At 32.9% G+C, this 23,427-nt stretch overlaps 1 protein-coding gene across 1 annotated transcript; it reads right to left on the reverse strand.

The window, feature by feature from the left end:
- Positions 1-127: 127 nt before the first annotated feature.
- LOC114325980 (conserved oligomeric Golgi complex subunit 6) lies at positions 128-23,255 on the reverse strand. The gene is made up of 9 exons (XM_028274137.2): positions 23,008-23,255; positions 16,995-17,269; positions 15,391-15,619; positions 12,487-12,611; positions 11,992-12,212; positions 11,688-11,848; positions 6,186-6,413; positions 2,378-2,701; positions 128-407 (listed from the first exon to the last, which is right to left on the reverse strand). The coding sequence occupies exons 1-9, from the start codon at positions 23,092-23,094 to the stop codon at positions 180-182; spliced, it is 1,878 nt and encodes a 625-aa protein (XP_028129938.2). The 5' UTR covers positions 23,095-23,255; the 3' UTR covers positions 128-179.
- Positions 23,256-23,427: the final 172 nt, after the last annotated feature.

The raw sequence follows: 23,427 nt of genomic DNA on the forward strand, positions 1-23,427 counted from the left end.
TTAGACTCAGGGGGACTCAAAACGTCGAAAAAAAGTGAAATCTGAAAAAAATTTTTTTGCACGATCCTATAACTTTATCTATTATACTCATACTTCGTATGTAGTACGATAAAGTAAAAATACTAGATTTTTATGGTATATTTATTTTAACAATCAATAAAAATATTACAAAAACAGCTCTATAATAAAGCACTCTCCAGTTCTTCTGGACTTTTGTGAAATATCGATTGTGGATTTTCGTATTTATTCACTGGATCCAAAACAGCTTGGTATAACTGTTTATATATTGCCAAAATAACGTCAAATGATCGTTTTTGTACAGACTTTTTGTGCTTTGACGACGTCAACAAATGCACCTGGGGTAATAAAGCTGTATCTGGATGGGATCCAAGATAATCCATTTTATCCTGCAAATAAATAAGGTACATATTAATAATTGTTCGAAAGGTACCGCAACTCTAGCAAAATCATTTTTTCATGCGAGGTCACTTGCTCTGTCATTTCTTTTTTATTGACAAAGACCTTAATTACAGTTGAGTCCACGAGTCTTTACCCGCGCGTCATCATTTAAAGCATACGAAATAAGTCAGAAATTTGCTAAACACAACAGCAAGTGACAGAAAGTAAGTATTACTCCGATCGCGGATTATAGTATAAAATGTGACGTTAACAAATAAATAGAATGTCAAATTTAAGTTTTGCTTTAAAATTTTGGTGCATAATTACAGCTACATTTGAAGTAGCTTAATAAATTCTTTTATTATCATTGATTAATAAATAAATAAACAATTTATAAAAAATTTAATAACATATTTTCTTTTTGTTATTTTATTCACTTTAGCGGAACATTAAACACAAACATTCCTTAACTGTGTCAATGAGGTTAACGTTGTACGTTGTCAAAATTAATCGTAAAGTAACATAAACTTACCATAAAATTTCAAACTCCAATATAAAATTCGTTGTGTAAACAACGGTTTGTATACTATAAAGAACTGCAAAATGCAAAAATTCGACAAAATAACAGTAAAAAAATTCAACAAACTGACAGCCACAAAAGTAAACAAACCACAACGTCAGAAATTGTACTTAAAATGTGTGAAACATCCCCAATCGTCTTTTTTGTACTTATCTCTTTTCAATGTACTGAGTCTAGATAGTTCATAAAAATAACATGTGTTTATACTTAATAACAGGCGGTAGCTGGTTTGTCATTAGTTTCATGCGTGGAAGAGAATGATGCTAGATAAAAAGTATGTGTTTTATCTCGCCAGGTATTAATGATGCACGAGTAAAAACTCGTGGACTCAAGACTCAAGTGTATGTTCTACATGTGTAAAAGCCTTCTTTCTGCACTCCCAAACTAATTAAACTAAAAGTCAAATAATTAGGCATGCACGTTATAGATTTAATGACATCATAACCCACAGGTACAAACTTGACGGCAAACAAATTTTTCCTCATGTATCCTACCGTCAAGTTTAGCAGGAAAGCACTGTTGTCAAATAAAAATCATATATGTATTTACCACAGCAGTTACCGGCTACACTGTCTCTCTTTGTCTTGTGTGTGAAACAAAGATAACTATCTGTAATATAAGTGTCAAAGTAATGTTGTCCTGTAGAAGGTTATGTAAAACTTTTGTTTTTATTATGTAAAACTTTTGTTTATTTTTAAGTTATGTAAAACTTTTGTTTATTTTTTTTCTTTTTTTTCTTCTTTATGGCCTTTGGGAGCTGTCCATTTAGCCAGCACAATTTCTTAAAATTAACGCTTAACTAAACCTACCATACAACAAGAGTATTACGAGCCTAATCGACCAATCAAGAATATGGAAGGGAAAGTGAAGTTGTCAATTAAAAAATAAACTGTCGTTAAAATATAAACTAAATAAATAAAATTTGAAAACAATAATTTGACATTACATTTAACCTCCAATATTATGACAGACGTCAGTTGCTATTTACAACCTCACCAAATATAATAATGACGTCATATATACTCATCAGTACTTTTAGCCAATGAAATACTCACTGTAATAGGAATGGCAGGTCAAAAAAATCTGATTATTCTCTATATATTTTTTCAAATTTAAACTATGGCAACAAGAGGAAAATTGCGTGAGAGCCTTATTGTTCGACTTCGATCATAATTACGTGCTATTTTCCAAAAAAAAAAGATTACATATATTATTAACACATTGCGTGCCACGTGGCTCATATATGAGAGACACAGATATTTCGCCAGGGGCCACGTCGCTCATTTTTGATATACACGTATGACTAACTTTCATGGCCGTGGATATCAGTGGCCCCTGAGAGTAGTAATCCGATTAAAGCGTGGCACGCAATGTTAAACATGAAAAATTTAGACTTACCAGAAAATTCTTCAGATTACTAGGTTCCATTCCCGGCACTTCCGACAACGCTCCATGGCTCTGATCTTGTAAAATAGTGTAAATGGGCCCCAAATTCAAATTGGCCACAAGCGATCCGGCTTGTTCTGACGTCAAAGTGTCGATTTGTGCGTCAGATTGTGCTTGAAGGCGTTCCAGTCTGTCGTCCATAAACTCGTAAAGGGATAGACAGGTGTACATTTCGTACATACAGTTTAACATGTAGACAGCCATATCTGTAGGGGGTAGGCGAGATGCTTGCTCGTTTACAGCCCTCAGAAGAGGGTCCATCACTGTCTGAGCAATCTGAAATATAAGTTCAACATTACAAACACCATTTAATATAATATTGTTAACAACGAAATTTTTAGGTGGTGACAGTATAATCAACTTTGAATGTGGTGGCAGTGAAAACAACATCACTCGGCTTGGCTTGGAATAGGAGAATGTACTTACAATAATCTATTACTATTGGAATGAAAAGCCTTCAAAATTAAGGTTGGAGGACTCGGTCCATACGGAAGTAAAAAGGCTTCCATCCAAATTGAGACAAAAAAGGACTTCCAAACTAGGATAAAGATGGCCTCCATCCTAGGATATGGTTAACTAGAATGAAATGGGACCTCCAAACTAGGATGCGAGGGGCCCTCATACTAGGATAAAGGTGGCCTCCAAACTTCTTCTTCTACGGCACTACAGCCCAAATTAAGCCTTGGCCTCCTTTATTTATTGTTTCCACCCTTGTTTGTCTGTGGCTGCTCTTCTCCATACACGGACTCCTAAGGGCAAAACCAGACGGACCACTCTGTGGATCCACTGAGTGGATGAAACAGACTGACGCGCAGTGTACTAAAAAATTTAGTTAAAAACAATAATAAAATCGATAATGATTACATTACATTGATATTATAATGCTCAGAACAAGTGAAATGGACTTCTGGAGAAGAGCCGCTGGTATATCAAGAAGAGATAAAATCAGAAATACAAGAATATTGGAGATAATGGATGTAAAGCATACTATAGTTGACGATATGAAAACAAAGCAACTAACATGATTTGGACACGCACTAGGTATGGAAGACGAAAGATTACCAAAGCAAGTACTACGGTATGCACCAAAAGGACAATGGAAAAGAGGAAGACCTAGGAAAAGCTGGACAGAGGGAATTCATAGGGAAATTAACGAAAGAGGCTTGAACGAAGACATGTGTTGCGATAGAGAACAGTGGCGATTGGCAATTGGAAGACGTCGTAGAACGTTATGAACTTATTATATAGGGTGAGACAGATAAAGAGCCTATTAGAAATATCTCGAGAACTAAAGGCAACATAATCACGAAAATTGGAACGAAGGGGTTTTGAAGAGTGATCTATTTAATGAAAATATTTTCATCTATTTTCTACTTCCGGTTATACCGGAAGTTGCTTATAACTTCGTTTTTGTAAATGTGACACCCTGTATATTTTTACACTTTTGGATTTTCCTCGATGTCTCCTTTCTTAATATATGAGGTTTTATATTATTATACAGGGTAGTTTAAAAGATAATTACGTGTTTTTATCAATTTCGTTGCAACTTTCACACCCTGTAGAATTATAATACTTTGACATCAAAAACTCTATTTACGTTCAGATGATTTCTAATATAGTCTACTATTGTTAAACATTATTGGTATAGCTATATATTGAATTTTAGTATACAGGGTTGGTCAAAACACGGAATGAATATTTTCTGAGTTTTCTTAAATGGAACACCCTGTATTTTAGTATTGTAATGAAATGATATTTCATGGCACTTTTTTATTTTATAAGCATTCCCTATACCTAACTGCTTTAATTTGTGAGCTATTGGTGATTCAAGCCAAACATTAATTGCAACAAAAAATACGTGAAATTTTATTAGGTTGGCCTTGAAAATATTCAGTCACAAATAATTTTTCGGAAATGCATACATATTAATCTAGACTGATCGTTAAAATTCCCAATAATGGTTGAGCTATCAAAATACTTACGTAGTTAAGATTGTTGGTGCGATTAACAATTAAGCACAAATTAAAGCAGTTAGGTATAGGGAATGCTTAAGAAATAAAAAAAGTAACATAAATATCATTTCATTACAATACTAAAATACAGGGTGTTCCATTTAAGAAAACTCAGAAAATACTCATTCTGAGTTTCGACCAACCCTGTATACTAAAATTCAACAATTCATCATCATCAATGGTGCTACAGCCCTATGAAAGAGCCTCGACCTTCCCAAGTCTATTACGCCAGTCAGTCCTATCCATTGCCAACCGTTGCCAGTTTGCTGCGCCTATTTTTCTCCCATCCTCATCTACACCATCTTTCCATCTAAGTTTTGGCCTACCCCTATTTCTACTTCCCACAGGTTGTGACATAAGGATTCTTCTAGGAGGGTTGTTATGCTGTGATCTTGCTAGATGTCCTGCATATCTTAGTCGTCCTATTCTTATAAGAGATACTACGTCTTTTCCACCAAATATATGTTTATATCTGTGGTATACCTCGTAGTTGTACCTCCTCCTCCAAATACCATTTTCACAGATGCCACCGAATATGCCTCTCAGGATCCTTCGTTCAAATATAAGCAGAAGGTTTTCATCTGCCTTGGAGATGGTCCATGTCTCCGATCCATATGTCAACACTGGTTGTATAAGGGTTTTGTATATGGTTATTTTTGTTTTTTGGCTTAAGTTTCTGCTTCTCATATGTCTACTCAGTCCAAAATAGCATTTGTTCGCTAGGATTATCCTTTGCTTGATTTCTTCTGTCATGACGTTTTCCTTGGTGATCAGGGAGCCTAAGTATGTGAATTTGTCCACCACTTCAAAGGTAGAGTTATCAACAGAGAATTGGTGACCAATGTTTCTGGCTCTATTGTTGGGTGTTGATGCCACCATCTTAGTTTTCTCCTCGTTTACTGTCAGGCCCATATTTTTTGAGGCATTTGAGAAGGTGGTATACATTTCTTCTAGTTTGCGTGTTGTGCGGGCAACTAGGTCCACGTCATCGGCATATGCCAAAATTTGGGATGATTTATTAAAAATATTTCCTCTGTTGTCTATTCGGGCATCTCTGACCGCCTTTTCCAGAGCTATGTTGAAGAGGAGACACGCCAGCGCATCTCCCTGTCGCAGCCCAATATTCGTTTCAAACGCCTGTGATTGTTCGCCCTGTATTTCGACTTTGCAAACGACTTTACGCATTGTTTCAACAATTTTTGTTTCAAATGTTTCAATGTTTCATGTTTCAAATGTTTCAAAATTCAACAATTAGCTATACTAATAATTTCTGACAATAGCAGACTATATTAAAAATCATTTGAACATAAATAAAGTTTTTGATGTCAAACTACTCCAATTCTACAGGGTGTGAAAGTTGCTACGAAATTAATAAAAAAAACCTAATTATCTTTTAAACTACCCTGTATAGCAATACAAAACCTCATATTTTAAGAAATAAGACTTCGAGTAGAATCCAAAAATGGAAAAATATATAGGGTGTCCCATTTAAAAAAAAGAAGTTATAAGCAACTTCCGGTATAACCGGAAGTAGCAAATAGATGAAAATATTTTCATTAAATATATCACTCTTCAAAACCCCTTCATGCCAATTTTCATGAGTCTGTTGCCTTTATTTCTCGAGATATTTCTAATAGGCCCTTTATCTGCCTCACCCTGTATATGTATGTATAAGATGATTACATTTTCACGATAATTATTTACTAAGTTTGAAATGCAATTAAAACTGTAATATTTTTAAGTATTACCTTGACCATGTCAGTTTCTCGACCTTCGCTCATATTGGCAGTTGACAAAATGTCTCTTAGCAACGCCAGTAGGTTTGTAATGGCAGTTGTAGGAGACAAATCTCTCGGAGGGGCTTCTACTCTCACCAATTTGCTATCCACCTGCTTTTGCAAAGTAGCTAAGAAACACTTTTCTGAATTTTCTTGAAGTCCCGTCAATGTTTCCTGAACTACGCCTTTATTAACTATCTAAAATAGAAATAGACATATTTCAAAACATTATAAATAACGAAAACCTTGTAACGTTTAAGTTTTCCCAGTGTAGATTTTAATCCGGTCCCCCATCACTTCACGGTTTTTGTCGTAACTGATTAGATTTTAGAGTCTCTATCGGCATGTTTTTCTTAGAAACACATGTGTTGCTATCGATAGATGTCACGCAAAATGCGAGGATCTAATAGCTTTTAGGTAGAAGTCATTAACACTTAATCCCTTAATAGCCATAACTCATTTTGAGTATTAGGTTTGCTAAGCCCTTTTCGAGTGTTAACAAATCCGTTTTTAAATATTTCACACAGTTTCCCATTGGCTGGAAAACCCCACTCCACCGAAAACGACGCTTAGCGTTCATAAAAAGCACAAATTCTTAAAATTCTGCATAATTTGTGAGTTGAGTTAATAGAGTTAGTCAGTATGTGAGATCAAGTGTGACCGTGTATCGTGGGCCCCGCCGATTAGGCAGGTAAGAGTATTAATTATTGTTTATTGGTATGTACAATTGTACAATGGCGTTTTTCTATTTTTTAAAGGGTCCACCTTCCACCTAAGTTTGCATTGCGTCCAGCTGCTATTTTATTAACACTGTTACTGTTATTCTTTCGACTGTCTAAAGTCGAATTTCTTCCTGGCCATCACCTTAAGAGCCTGCCGGCTTACAAAGGGCAATCCTAACACCTGGGCAGTCTGCGACACTGTCTAAAACATGGACTTTCTCTACCTGTTCTGGGCAAGTGAGTTTATATTTTTGTTGTCAGTTGGCCATTGAAATCCAATATGTGAGGTTTTCTCCAAAAAAAGTTCCAACCACGTGGGAAGAGTCCTGTGTTGCCCTGGGTAACATCCAGGTTTATCTATAACATCCGATGAATTTTATATAAATATATAAAATAACTTTATGATTTACATTTAAAGGGTTTTTACCCTATACCTTTTGGTGGCTCAGGCATGCAATTTTTGTAAGTATGGCCTCTTGTTTTTAAAACCTCTGTCAATTTTAACTTTTATCTCATTTAATTAGGTTATACTTAATTTTAGGGCTTTTAAACACTGATGATGGATTCCTTAATCCGAAAACGTTTTGTATTGTGACCCTTATTTAGGGTATTTTAATATATACCTTTTACAAAAAACTTGGTATTTTAGTTTATATTTGGTTTATTTTTGTTTCCCTGCGGTAACGTAGCTACTACCATGTGTTATTTTACCTAAAATAACATGTAGGTCATTCCCGTTTTGGATTAAAAAAAAAGAAATATAGACATTTACTTTCGCATAAATTTTTAATTCAGGATATATAGACGCTTTCGCTTAATGTTTTTGACATTTACAGTGAATTTGAAGTATGTTTTATATAGTTAATTCTTTTAATTAACGTTATGCGATTTCTGTTATTAGAGTATAATTTAAGTATTTTAGTCTTATCGAGACAAAAAGGCCTTTTTACTACGTTTAGAAATGGACGAAGTATGACTAATTATGATCTTTTTATAGATAAACTTTTTAAGAAACTATTTTACTTTTGTATATTTTTAAACTTTATAGATAATGTTTATTAACTTCAGTTAATTCCATTTTCAAATAGTGAGAGTCACAATCGTCCATTTATCAATTTTTTTTACGTGTGTGTACAGTAATCCCTCTTCAACCGCGGGGGTTACGTTCCGAAGAGAAAGGTGCGGTTGGTGAAACCGTGGTTGGTGAGGGATCCACGATCCAAAGAAGAATATGACATATAATCCCAATTTGGATACGTATATTAGTACATAGAAAGAAATATGATCAAATTATGTACATTATATATAAATGAAACAATAAAATAAGCAGTTAGTCATATCAACAAAAACAAAGACGCTGAGATCAGCGTCTACATTCGCCGGTATTTTAAACCTTCCGAACTATAGTCCATCCCACCTTGACTTTACAGTATAGGGAACGTAGGCAAAGCAGTCCTTATGAGAGTTTTTAGCGCGAAGATGCCGATTTTATCAAAAAGAATTTGTAATCAAACATTAGAGAGATTAAATTAAAACTGTTTTAGAACAGCAATCTACAATTTTAGGATTTGTATGCGTTTAAGTTTATTTGGTATACTATAGTTATTACGCATATTAATCCTAAAATTGTAGATTGCCTGTCTAAAAGAGTTTTAATTTAATCTCTCTAATGTTCAAGCTGCAGTACCTGGGGCATGTTATGCGTAATGAGAGATACAACATACTTCAGTTGATTATACAGGGGAAAATCCAGGGAAAAATAAGTGTAGGAAGGAGACGAATCTCATGGTTGCGTAACTTGAGGGAATGGTGCGGATGCACATCAACCGAACTATTCAGAGCAGCAGCATCTAAGATCAGAATAGCCATGATCATTGCCAACTTCCGTCGTGAAGTGAGATGGCACGTGAAGAAGAACAATGTTCAATTACAATTTATTTTTGATAAAATCGGCATCACCGCGCTAAATACTCTCATAAGGACTGCATTGCCTATGTTCCCTATACTGTAAAGTCAAGGTGGGATGGACTATAGAAACTAATTGCTGTAGTATTGCTGTAGTATTATGTACTACTAAGAAAAAGCGCCAGTGGCGTATCATGGTCAAACTGGTCAAATTATAAAAAATATAAATATAAAAATAATAAAATATTCTCATTGAAATTCAACAGATATCGCAACCGCGGATAAGTGAGACCGCGGTTGATGAGTCCGCGGATAACGAGGGATTACTGTATATGCAATTTGTTAACCATGTTTAAATTATTATTTTTTAATTTTTATTTTTGTGGTTAACGTTTTTACGCTTCATTTATGTATATTATGTGAATATTAAGAGATTCCATTGAGTTTTTAATAAATGTTTTATTAAAGTGTACGATGTTGAATTTTATTTAATTATTATTTACAGCTCAAGACTAGAACAATGTGGTTTTGTCATAGCAGTGTTGCTAATTTTTCTATTGTTGTGTTATGTTTCGTTAATTTTTCCTTTGAGAGTTTAGCGGTCAAAACTCCAGGCGCCCAATGTTTTCGTTTGTGTATTCAGTATTTACGTTTTCTTAGAGTCCATGAGTCAAACCATCAGTTAATGTTATCTATTTATCTTTTCTCTATCGTCGTTCCATTAGCTCTATTCGCATATCATTATTGATTTATTTAACATCTTTCATTGCAACAGAAGCGCAACCCAAAGAACCACGCCCACATCTCTTCCGACGGAGCAACGTGGCCTTTGTTTCGTCAATGTAAACGATTGGACCTTTCCATCTTCGGTCATTCCTTATTCCATCTAAGGATAATATCGTCCTGATCCTTCTGGTTCAGCCTTCATGACCCCTTGTCCATCCGATCGTTATAACCTTAGAAATAGGCACGGTCGAAAAAAATTCAATTAAAAGTATTAACACGACTATTGGAAGAAAAATAATAAATTTTACTACTGCAAAAAATAATTAGACTCTGTCTTGCTATGAGAACACACTAAACAGAATTAAATGTAGAAAATAGGAAAGTCCCAGATACAGAATCCATTATTAAAATAATAAGAGATACTTATTTAAATCTAAAACTTTCCTTATTAGAACCCCTTTTTGTTAACATCCTAAATCTCTGCCCATATTGTAGAATCCTTTTCGCTTTCTATTTTCGTCGTCTCTATGTCTTATAAATTGTAAAAGGAAGAGATTTAGGATGTTAACAGAAAGGGGTTCTAATAAGGAAAGTTTCAGATTTAAATAAGTATCTATTATTATTTTAATAATGGATTCTGTATCTGTGACTTTCCTATTTTCTTTAAGAGATGTTGCGGCAGCGTCCTAATGGTGGATTTTAATCTATTTTTGAAATTCCCCTTAAAAAGACAATTTCGTTTCGTTTTGATTCAGAGGCGGGCACGCAGCTACACTGAAGACGTTGTAAACAGAAACAGCTGCCTGTAGATTGTGCATGGCCTCTGAATCGAAATGAAACAAATTGTCTTTCACTTCACTTCAGAATTAAATGTTTTCAGCAATATCTAATAAGGTACTAGTACACTTTAGAAGACCAAAAATAATCTTTTTTTTTCAAGAATTTTTTTCTCATAACCTTTACTAAAAATGAACATAAAACTTTTTACATATTAATTTATAACTCTTAGAGAGTACAAAAAATATATCTTTTTCATTTATGCACGTACACTAATATTGTAGAGGGCGCAAAACTAGATACCTCGAAAAATGATGGCGGACAGTTAATCTCAGGATTGGGATATCTGAAACAAAAAAATCGTACAGGATTTGAAAAAGGAAGGTTGCTTACGTGACAATTTACCACAATTTGACCAAAAAATAAAAAATAAGTACTTTTTAACCATGAAAAACTATAGAGAAACGGGCGATTTTTCACAATTTTTTTTCAAATTTCCGTAAAATAATGTTTTTGCGGAATTTTTCACTAACGGTGATAAATTGTCACGTAAGAAACCTTCCTTTTGCAAATGCCCTAGGATATTTTGTTTCAGAGATCCCAATCCTGAGATTAACTGTCCGCCATCGGAACTACTTTTTTTCGAGGTCTCGACTTTAGCCCCCTCTACAATATTAGTCTACATGCATAAATGAAAAAGGATAGATTTTTTGTATTCTCTAAGAGTTAAATATTAATATGTAAAAAGTTTTATGTTCATTTTTAATAAAGGTTCTGAGAAAAAAATCTTGAAAAAATGCTTATTTTTGGTCTTCTAAAGTGTACTATAGTCCGTCCCACCTTGACTTTACAGTATAGGGAACATAGGCAATGCAGTTCTTATGAGTTTTTAGCGCGGTGATGCCGATTTTATCAAAAAGAATTTGTAATCGAACATTAGAGAGATTAAATTAAAACTGTTTTAGAGAGGCAACCTACAATTTTAGGATTCATATGCGTAATAACTATAGTATATCAAATAAACTTAAACGAATCCTAAAATTGTAGAATGTCTTTCTAAAACAGTTTTAATTTAATCTCTCTAATGTTCGATTAAAAATTATTTTTGATAAAATCGGCATCACAGGCAGCGCTAAAAACTCTCATAAGGACTGCATTGCCTATGTTCCCTATATTGTAAAGTCAAGGTAGGACGGACTATAGTAGCTTATCGTTTCGTTCGTAGATTGATGTCACCAAATGAGTGCGTCAAGTTCACGTGATTTTGAATTCAGTCTACAGCTGTATCACATAATCATACATACAAGGGGTAACGGGTAACTATGTTTTTGTAAATACTTACTTTGCAAATGCATTTCCGATAATATCGAAGTAAATTTACTACGGAATAGAGCACAGAAGCTTGGGATGGAACGTTAAGTATTTTGTCAACCCTCATTTTGAGAGGTTGACAAATTCCTTCACAAATCACTGCCAAAGAGTCGGTAATAATGTCATCTAGCTCTAAAAATAAGTATAATTTAGTGTATACATGTAGGTACTTCAAAAAACAGTGATAGAGCAGGCAAGATTATTAAAAATGCAATTAGAAAAAAAAAGGAAAGGTTTTTAAAGGGTTATATTTAACTTTCGCTGAAGTTACTCACCTACTTTATTGCACAATTTCAACAATAAACTAACATTCTGCTTTTCCAAAGCAATCGCTTTGTTCAACCAAACGAGCATATCTGTGACATAGATCTGAGAATCGTGAGCTCTCATTTCTATAGGAGCAGGATTTCCAGATGGCCCTCCTCGTGTTAGAGCGTTGATAAAATCATCAGTTATCTTGCTTCTGCGACATATGCAGTATTCATCGATTACATACCTAAAAATACATTTTTATTGTAATATATTTACGGTCGATAAAGAGTGCGTGGAATGCATGAGGCCATATAGATCAAGAAACGTCCGAACTGTCTCAACAAAACAAATGACAGCACGGTGTAGCCTTTAATACAAAATTCTCTTCTTCCTCGCATTACATTTTTACCCAAACGGGAACTTGTTGAATGAAGAATGACAGCCCAAAACTAAAGGGTTGAATTTTTTTAATTTTTATTTCAATCCAAATATATTATTGATTTAAATTTAGTACTCACTTAAACAAAACTTGTCTGTGTTGAAGCCTTGCCATTGATTGTGTAACTAGATCTGTCAATTCAGGGTTTTCAACATTTCTACAGTGACTTTGGGTCCATCTATATAATTTTTCCAACCCTGCCTCCTAAAAAATGTGACCTTGATTGAAAAATTTACACATACAGATATGTCATACTAATAAAATCATATTATGTACTACAGTAGTACATTCAGTACAGTACAGTTAGTATATTCACAGTCTTCAATAAAGTATTTTATGAAGATTTTTTTAAATTGCCTCTTTATTATTTAGACCAGGACGCATCTGTAAAAATATTAGTACATTTGGACGTTGAGAGGTGACTCAAATTTTTTTGCAGAAATTGCTTGAAAATAACTCAAATAGTAATATTTGAGTTATCCTCCCTCTCAAAAAGGTCCGGAACATTGTTTAAATAATCAAAATGTCAAAAAATGAAGGAAAAATTCGATTTTTTTCTTGGTTTTTTGATTATAACTTTAAAAGTATTAATTTCCGAGAAAAGTTGTACCGACATAAAAGTTGCGTAATTAAATTTCCTACAATATAGAATTGGTTATAAAAAAAACATACAGAAACAAGCATTCGCCTCTTACGTTTCTCAACCATTTATGCTACACTTAGGACCTTCATATTTCACTCATAAAAACTTTATGATACTGTAAAACAACACTGTTAATTTCATTAAGATCGGTTCAATAGATTTTGCAAAATAAATTTTGGAATCCAACTTTCGCAAAAAAATTTATTTTTTCAAAATGTTACAGGACTAAAAATAAAACAGATAGCAAGTTTAATTTTTTTTGCATATAGAACTGTACTGTACCTTTCATTTGCAATTTGTAAAATTAAAATCGATTAACTACCACGGCGTCAGGAATTTTTTTAAATAAACATTAATTATTGGTGCTACGCGCAGGACAGCGGATAGTTTACTCTGATTGGACATTCGAATGGCCTTTGATATGATTGATACATTTTAATTTTTATTACATTTCGATATAAATAAATAAATTTGTTTATTGCAAAATAAAAACACATACTCTATCCTTTGAAATAACACTTTTTTTAGCAAAAACTTTCTTTGTTCATATATTTTAACTTAAGTCTGTATGACACTATGCATTTTCTTGTATCATTTCTAATATCGTTTCTGATATCGTTTCTTGTATACATTTTCTTGTATCATTTCTTGTACGTACATTTGTGCCCTGTATGACACTATGCAAGTTCTTGTATCGAAAACTGTATGAAATTCGGCACGTGATTGGTCGAAATTTTGTTTGTCGCCCTGTCACGTTACATTGGTATGGTAGTACTGCGTCTACAGCTGATTTTAAGGATTTTATAAAATTTATAAACTTTTAAAAACAAATATTTTAATGTTATAATAACTAGAATTTTTACGTTGACTGTTGATTATTTGTGTTTTTTTATTTTGTTTTGATATTTGTGCTAAAATATTTGCATTATAATTATCTTCAGTTTGATCCAAATTGGAACTATTGTATTTTCCTCTATTAAAAAATTATGCAATATGAAACCCAGTTATTCTAAATATATGGTTATTAGTAGAACAGCAGTCCATGCCAAACGGTATATTAAGTATCAATAAAATATTTATAAATAATACCTACAAAACACAAATAAATTCATCAAGACATAAATCATATGATCTCATTTTCAGCCGCCATTATGACATTTATAGAAGTTTTACCAGCAGGTTTTACGTTTTTGCTCTTTGCGCAGAAATTGGCGCAGTTATTGTACAAGAATCTGTGCCTGACACAAATTCTTGTATCGTTTCTGATATCGTTTCTTGTATCTGTGTATGACACTATACATTTTTTTGACATATCAGAAACGATATTAGAAATGATACAAGAAAATGCATAGTGTCATACAGCCTTTAGAGAATAAAAGTTTATTATTTTTAAACGTAGGCAATTGTCTAAACAATATTTCACAAACAATAATAAAATTTGTTTGATTTTTGTGGAATTAAAATATTAAAATACAACAAAATATACAGTAAGAAAATAATATATTAGATAAAGATTGGAAGAAATTTTGGTGGAAATCAACTTGTGTGAATCGAACACCGCTGTCCTGCGCGTAGCACCAAAAATTAATGTTTATTTAAAAAATTTCCTGACGCCGTGGTAATTAATTGATTTTAATTTTGCAAATTGCAAATGAAAGGTACAGTACACTTCTATAAGCAAAAAAAAAATTCAACTTGCTACCTGCTTTATTTTCAGTCCTGCAACATTTTAAAGAAATGAATTTTTTTTGCGAAAGCTGGATTGCAAAATTTATTTTGCAAAATCTATTAAACCGATCCTAATGAAATTTGCAGTGTTGTCTTACTATATCATATAGGTTTTCTGAGTAAAATATGAAGGTCCTAAGTATAGCATAAATGGTTGAAAAACGTAAAATGCCAATACTTGTTTTTGTATGGTTTTTATCGCAATTATTGCTATTTTGCAACAAGGGTGACTATTTTTTAAATTATTAACCAATTGTATAATGTAGAAAATTTAATTACGCAACTTTTATGTAAGTACAAATTTTCTCAGAAATGAATAGTTTTAAAGTTATAATCAAAAAACCAATAAAAAAAATCGAATTTTTCCTTCATATTTTGACATTTTGATTATTTAAACAATGTTCCGGACCATTTTGAGTGGGAGGATAACTCAAATATTATTATTTGAGTTATTTTCAAGCAATTTCTGCAAAAAAATTTGAGTCACCTCTCAACGTCCATCTCAAAGCAGATGCGCCCTGGACTAATTATCCAGGTCATATTTAAGCCATATGGCTCATACTCCCTTTAATGTATTACTGATGTTAAATGAGTTAAAACAAAAAGTTGTACCTGATATGTGGTCATTTGCTCCATAATATCTAAAGCCAACGTTTGAAGACCAGACTGCATAAGTATTTTACAATCATTGCGTATTTCTTGGATCTTATCTAGTACATTAAATATTTCAGGAGTCAATAAAAACTCCTTATTTCCTTGAATGATATAGAGTTGCTCTGAAGTTAGTTGAAATCTCTCTAGGAGAACATTCACAATTTTTTGTTGGTTGATGCTTCTTTCCCTGAAAATAAAATTTGAAACTATTTGTTGCTCTGCTAATAAAGAAGTATTGTGGCTAACATTATCCTGTGATTTTCGAGAGTTGGAAGCTTAAGTTGCATTAGGATATGTTTATAAGAGTAAGTATGTAAAATCCTGTTCAATTTATATGCTATAAAGCGTAGAAATTTATGCTGAACTTTTTCAATAGCATTGACATAAATCTGGTAGAGCAGAGGCCATACATTAGAAGCATAATGTAAAGTTCAGCTAACCAATGCATTGTACACTATCAATGTCAAGATAATGGATACATCCCTTGAATTACAGAAAACAAAACCAATAGGTCTGGATCTCGCGTACCAAAAAAAAAGTTGTTTAATAGCAAGCTGAAAATTTGTTTGTTATCCCTTTCATTAAACTCTCATGCAAAAATTATTACTAACCAACATGATTTCTGTCATTTGACATGTTCTTCGTGTTCCACTCATCAAAATGCCCAGTGGGTGATACACACCAGTCTGATTTTTGCACGAGAGTTTAATGAAAGGGCAACAAATAAATTGGAAGTTCTCTCCGACAAAGTACATCTGACGTTTTCGTAGTCTGACGTTCCAAATCTTTAACCTGTTTCCACCATTAAAACTTCCCCTGTTCCAGTGTTCCCATATATCAAAGTTTGTCCGACTAGACACCGTTAAGCTATTAACAAAATTTCAGCTTGCTATTAATCAACTTTTTTTCTTATGCGGGATCCAGACCTAAGCATTTGAAGAGCTTTACTAATAATCAAAGAAAACTCCCAAGTCCTTCATCACCTTCGCTCTCTTTAGTGATGTATTGCAAAATGATAATCAAAGATCATTGGAACTCTAGATCTAGAAAATGTAATATAGTAACATTTACCTATATTTAAACTGATTCTATTATCTATTGACCAATTCTGAAGAGCTGCTATATTCTTATTCAAATTAAGACAGTCATTAACACTATTTAGTCTTCAACACAGCTTTGATCATTTGCAAAATAATAAAAAATGTGAAAAACTGAAAATTCAAACCAATGTAGTTTATAAACAGATTTAAAATCAAAGGCTCAAGGTGAGATCGCTGAGGAACACCAGAATGAGCTAAAATGGGATTAGATAAGTGGTTCTTAATTTTAACCATCTGACTTCTGTTACTAAGGTAACTTGATAATCATGAGGTAAGCCATATTGGAAACCTGTACATACTCATACACATGTACATAACTGTACATACTACTACCTGAACAACTAAAAGAGAAAACATAAAAATGTTAACTGCAACTGAGATGAATTTCTGGAGAAAGGCTGTCAAAAATCCCAACACGAAATAGTAACAAAGAAATCATGACATTAACATAATTTTACATACCTTTCATTTTGCAGCACACTAGTTTGTTGAAGCAAATGCTTAGTTCTGGATTTTGTACTCTGTAACCTACTTTCCATATCCTGTATGGACTTACTCATGTCTGCTATATCATTGTAAATTGAATCGAAGGCATGCTTTACTTCTTGGAATGACCTCAAGAATTGTTTGTTCACATCCAAACTTCTTTTTTCTATTTGACTTCTCAAGTTCCTACGAGCTTGTAAACTATTTTCTGTGTAGAAAGTTGATAATTGTTTAAAAGCATTAACGGTTTCCTAAAAAATGGAATGAGGCAATAAAACGTTCAGTCTGTAACATTAACCAATGTAAAATATATGTAAAACAGGAAAAAATACAGAGTGGGCCAAAGAAAACAGTCCACCTCGATGTTTGGCAGTATTTATTAGATTTTAAGGAAATAAACAGGTCGATTTTTGATTTAAAGGGGACACATTTTTACTGTACATATATCTGTCATTTGTCAACCCCTCTCTTCCATTTCTCCCACCCCCTTATTTTTAAATAGGGAATAGGGGTCGTGTGCAACCTCATTTGAAAGGTTATTCAATTCTCTATTCAGTAATATTAACATTGATATAATTATTTATACAGGGTATCCAAGAAAAATTATTATGAACTAAATTAATTCTACTACTGACAGAAAACAGAGAAAAATGTTTATTTGACAAATAAATATTGTTTTTCGCTTAAATTCAATATTCAACCTACCAAGAGGCAGACGGGTGGCAGCTTGAACATTGAAATTAAGCGAAAAGCAATGTTTATTTACCAAAAAACATTTTTTTTCTATTTTGTGACAGCAGTAGAATGTATTTTGAATTAAATAAATTACATACATTATTCTTTTTGTGTCAGTTAATTTAATTAAAATATTTTTTTCTTGGAAACCCTGTATAAATAATTATGTTAATGTTCATATAACTGAATAGAGAATTGAATAACCTTTTAAATGAGCTAGCACACGACCCATATTCCCTATTTAAAAATAAGGGTCGGATTCATTATTAAATTTCTAACAATTATCCATGGCCATGAGCAATATTTGCTTGTTTAATTAATTCCGAATACCTTCCTTGGAACGCCATTTTTGTTGGAAACTCGAAAACTTTTAACTACAAAACAAATACTTTAGTTTCACATGAAAACCACTCGATTGTTTACTAGCACTGGCATGTGTAAAAATCTACCCTGCTTTATCGCCTTGCTAGTTAAGGCATGCGATCGCAAATGTGTTTTGTGCATGCCAGTCACTGGCTTATGCCAGCAGCTGGCATGCTAGCTACTTGCCTAATTTACAGGAATGTGTGTAGCCGGCTTTAAAGCTCTGCCAATCAGGAGTCATCTCGGATGAGTTTTATCAGTATTATAAATTGTTACTGACCTCGAAGGACATCGAGGACAGTATATCTGAGCTTGATATTGAGGACAGTGATGTTTAAAGTGACCTGACAGATAACTAAACTTTGTACATCCAAAACCAGACAAAAAATGTTTTTCATATATTTTTTTTTCAATTTACACTTCATTTTAATGATTTTTTTACAGAATTTTTAGTTTGCAATGTTATTTATTTTATATAGTGTTCAGTTATTAAATCATTTTTGAGTTCAGATGATTTTTCATTTCAAATTCAAGTTTAACAAAGATGGATTTCTCATAAGTTTAAAAAGTTTAGTTAATTGGTTTTGACAGTAAGCTAACAATATTGTCTTTAATATGAAAAAAATTTCATTTATGATTGTTTTATGCTTTAAATCATATGACAAGTATAACTGTTGGATTGTTTATAATAATCAAAACAAAAAATATTTGGCATCGGTAACTAAAACAAGATTTATTCTGTAGGTAGGTATTTTCTGCCATTCGTAGGAACATTTCTGAAACATGAACAAAATTTTAATTAATCGATAAGTATACTTTATTAACACAGTATGTAGCAGATTACTCAGAAAGGACCCCTATACTAACAGATACACAATGGTTGGAAAATTTTCCCCATAAAAATGTTAATTAATCAATATGAATATTCTCAAAGAGACGACGAGAATTTGGTGAAGAACACAAAGAGTAATTAACATCATCCTGAGGTGGGTTAGGGAGCGTTCAAGTATTACGTAACACGATTTTTGACCGCCCCACCCCCTACGTAACGCACTATAATGGGCGTTTAACTATTGCGTAATGCAATTTTTGAAGATTTTTGACCCCCCCTCCCATGGAAAGACAATGGAAATAAAGGCAACCACATTGCTGACCAACTAGCTACGAATACAGCACATCTAAGACTTAGGACCTGGTGATCTTTTGGCTGGTCAACTACTAGATTAATCATAGAAATAGCCAAATTTAATGTCACTCCCACATACAAACCCTGCAAAGATGAGAAGAAGGGCAAGGTTATAGACTTGACAAGGTAAGACTAAGGAATCTTGAAAAGTCAGTATCAAAGAAGTACTTGGGATTGACCAGGAAAAACTTACGTAGTTCAGGAAATGAAGCATTTTGGCTCGCAATTTTTTCATCCAGCATGGATTTACTTGAAATTTTCACAGAAATTAGGGAATAGTCCAAGGATCATTTTCTATATCATGCCGTTGTACGCTAAAACCTTGGGGGTGGTTGCCACCTCATCTCGGGGGTGGAAATTTTTTATTAGGTACATTTTAACCATGTAAATCGATGTAAAAAGTAATTCTAAGAAAAAAATGTTTTTTACATTTTCTTCGTAAAACTATTATTTTTCGAGTTATTCGCGCTTGAAAGTAACAGTTTTTCGACGAAAAAATCGACTTTTTTAGTGGGGTTTTTTGAGAATACCTCGAAAAATATGCATTTAATTAAAAAAACTGTAGATATCAAAATTGTATCTTTTAGTAACACAAACCAAATTATTTTCCTATAATATCTTTAAGACCAATACAAACCGAGATGCGGCATGTTAAAGGTTAGGTTTTTCGTCAAATGCATAATTTGAAATATTCAAAGTCAAATAACGGGAAAACTTGGCATTTTTCGAGGAAAACCTACATAATATTTTTTTAAGCATACAATTGGAACTTCCAAAAAATAATAATAAAAAGTTTCTAGCATGAAAAGTGAGCGACTTATGATCAAAAAAATGTCGGTATCTGCTTTTCTCTACGAAAAAAATCAGTGAAAACAACCCCCCAACTACCCTTCTAATTAAAAATTGGTCTTCACCTTTCTGCAGTTCCTTTTATATTTGTATTATCAATACATCCAAGAAGTTTGACCTATTTATAAGGCCTAATTTTAGAAAAATGAGAATTTAAAGAAAAATTGATTTTTTGCAATTTCGTATTTTTCACCTTTTACTTCAAAATATCTCCGAAAGTACTGGAGATACGAAAAAATGATACATTACTAAATTGTAGTCTTTTTAATAACTAAAATTCTCTTGTGCATGAATTTTCATTACAGTGAATAGTTAGTGAGATATAGTTGTTTAAGACCTCTATTTACGAGGCTCTTTATATTCGAGCCATTTAAACCTACCCCAATTAAAAACTAAGGGATCTTACGGAATTTAATTTACATAGTGTTATTGCTCTTCAAAAATCCTACAAAATCGTTTTTAAAAAACTTTTTATCAGCAAAAGTGAAGGAGCTATGTTTATAAAACGAATTTTTTTTTTGGAAAGTTCGAATAGTCCTCTTATGGAGCATTTTCAATGTATGTATACCACAGAACCGGTTCGTATACTGGAAGATGACTAAAAAACTCTTTGTATTTGTATTTGTACATATTTGTAAATTCGTATTTTTGTGTAAATAAATGTTTTTGTAATTCTTTAATTCTACTTTCTTTTCTGTATAGATCTATTAAATTATCTACTTATAAAAATTGTAATGTTATTAAGGGTGGTTTTTAAGGGTTGAGATATTATGATATTACAGTAGAGCGTCGATTATCCGAACGTCGATCATACGAACGACCGGTTATCCGAACTCCCGACTCCCGCGCCCCGCACTCGAGTACTGAGCAAGCATTAGTACTTAATGCTTAAAATTGTGTATCCAAAAATATGTTGTTGCAAAGACTGCACGTTTTTGTTTAATTGCTATTTGTCATTATCAAGGTATAAACAAATATACAGTTATATAAATATGGTTTTTATTCACTTGTGGATAAATATTTTTTTTTATTTAACCTCCCAATTTATTTACAATCTGTAAAACAAGTTACAATGAGTAAATGTTGTGACCACTAGTGTAGGTGACTTGGAGAAAATGATTCATTAATCATTTTCTTTACAGATATTTTACATAGATATAAAATTGTTTGTCTCTGGGAATTACGGCACATATAACTAAAATAGCGATGGTAAATCACTAGGTGTATTTCGTCCAAGTCTTCGTCTGACTGGTTGTCTCATGAGGTTTCTGGCTAGTACATTTGGATGTTGTGTCAGTCTGTCTTCGTATTTCTGTGCGAAGTTAGTAATTTCTTCTTTTACTGTTGCAATTTCTAGAGCTCGTCTAATAATATTATTTGCAACATACCATGGGGCATTTGTGATTATTCGAAGAACCTTTGACTGGAACCTCTCCAAGTGGATAAATATGTATGACAATCTCAATATAGTTCGATTATCCGAACAAATCGGTTTTCTGAACGCCCATGTCCCCCAATTAGTTCGGATAATTGACGCTCTACTGTATATCCAAAAGCATAAAACAATCATTATTTAACCAATCAAAACCAAATTTTACCCATATTAAAGTTTACAATGTTTTTATATAATTTTTGACAATAAGGGGTAGTTTACACTCCTAAAAATAATCAATGCCCTTGAGCATGATATAGAATAGAATATGAAGTATGGGGTGAGATGATCCTAATCCCAAATTTTTATGTAAATCGATGCAAGCCGAAATTATTCTTTTAGGATAAGTGAATTTTTTATATTATCTAGATCCAACAAGGGTGATTTTAAGGGTTGAAATATTATGATAGTACAGTAGAACCCCGATTATCCGTGCTCCTTGGGACCGAAGGGTGGCACAGATAATTGAAAAGCACGGATAATCCGAACATGTATTCCTTATGTATAATACATATGTACGTATACACATACATATGTAGCTACCATAAAAAATTACAGAAAAAAATAAATCTTTCATTATGAGTCTCTCTTTCGTCATATAGAGTTTCTGTCAAGTGATTTACGATGACGCTATTTTAATAAAACCTCAAAAACGCAACTTAAGTAATAGAAAATCATAGCACGGATAATCCGCAGCACGGATAATCCACACCCGGTTAATCGGGGTTCTACTGTATATCTTAAAGCATAAAACAATCATTATGTAACTAATAAGAAACAAATGTTGACAATATTAAAGTTTAAAATGTTATTTTATAATTTTTTACAATTAGGGGTAGTTTTAAAACCAAAAGCGTACAACGGCTCAATATAGAAAATGAACTAGAGGGTGAAATGAGGCTAATCCCAAATTTTTGTACAAATCGATGCTGGATGAAAAAATTGCGAGATTTTGCCATTGTTTCAGTTTCATTTCCTCGACTAATGCTTGACAGTTGGTTTTTTAACTGGTCATTGTCAACTAAGCAAACACCTCCACACATGGGCTAGTAAACACACTGCTATACAGGAAGTCTGAACGAAAAGACAAAACTATTGAGTATGTCTAATGTGATTGTCCGGCATTATCGTCAATGAGAGAGTACATATTTAGCAAGCCTTGGCCTACACCTGCCCACATAAGGGAGATATCTCTTGCTGACTTCTCCACCTTCCTGGAAAAGGCAGGATGGACAATGAACTAAGAACTACACCTCCCTGGGAGGACACACAATAGGTCAGTTATTGTGGACTAAGTGCTGTGGGACTCGACTCACCCTCCCTACTCTACAGATCTGCTATTGATTTTTAAATGATTTGGTAAGTCTGCTTTAGAGATTTGGTAAGTTGTATAATTTTTATTATTAACAAATAAAAGAACTTACTTCGTCATTTTCTATTCTAGCTTGTATAATTTTATTCAGTCTTTTTGATAGAACATGCTCCTTTTCGTTATCCTTTTCGACGCTCATATTTTAAAATTGAAATGTAATTTTAATTTAAAAATTATTTACAGATAATTGACGTTTTTTGACACATACACAAAAATCCATTTAGAGGTTATATTTTGATTCAAAATGTCAAATGAAAAAAGATGAAGAATCTTCTGTAAACAAATCTTTCAAGTTGATCAAGGATAGTAGCGACATTTCTCTAATCAATCAAGAAGTTGCCTTTTGTCACGTGATATGCGTACTCAAACATAATTGGTCACACTGTAACGCGGCTTTCAAAATGTTCTTGGATTTCAAGAACTAAAAACTAAAATTTTAAATTAATTGTGGTATATTTCAGAAAATATATGT

Source organism: Diabrotica virgifera, chromosome 7 (assembly GCF_917563875.1).
Source record: "Diabrotica virgifera virgifera chromosome 7, PGI_DIABVI_V3a".
Classification (NCBI taxonomy): Eukaryota; Metazoa; Arthropoda; class Insecta; order Coleoptera; family Chrysomelidae; genus Diabrotica; species Diabrotica virgifera.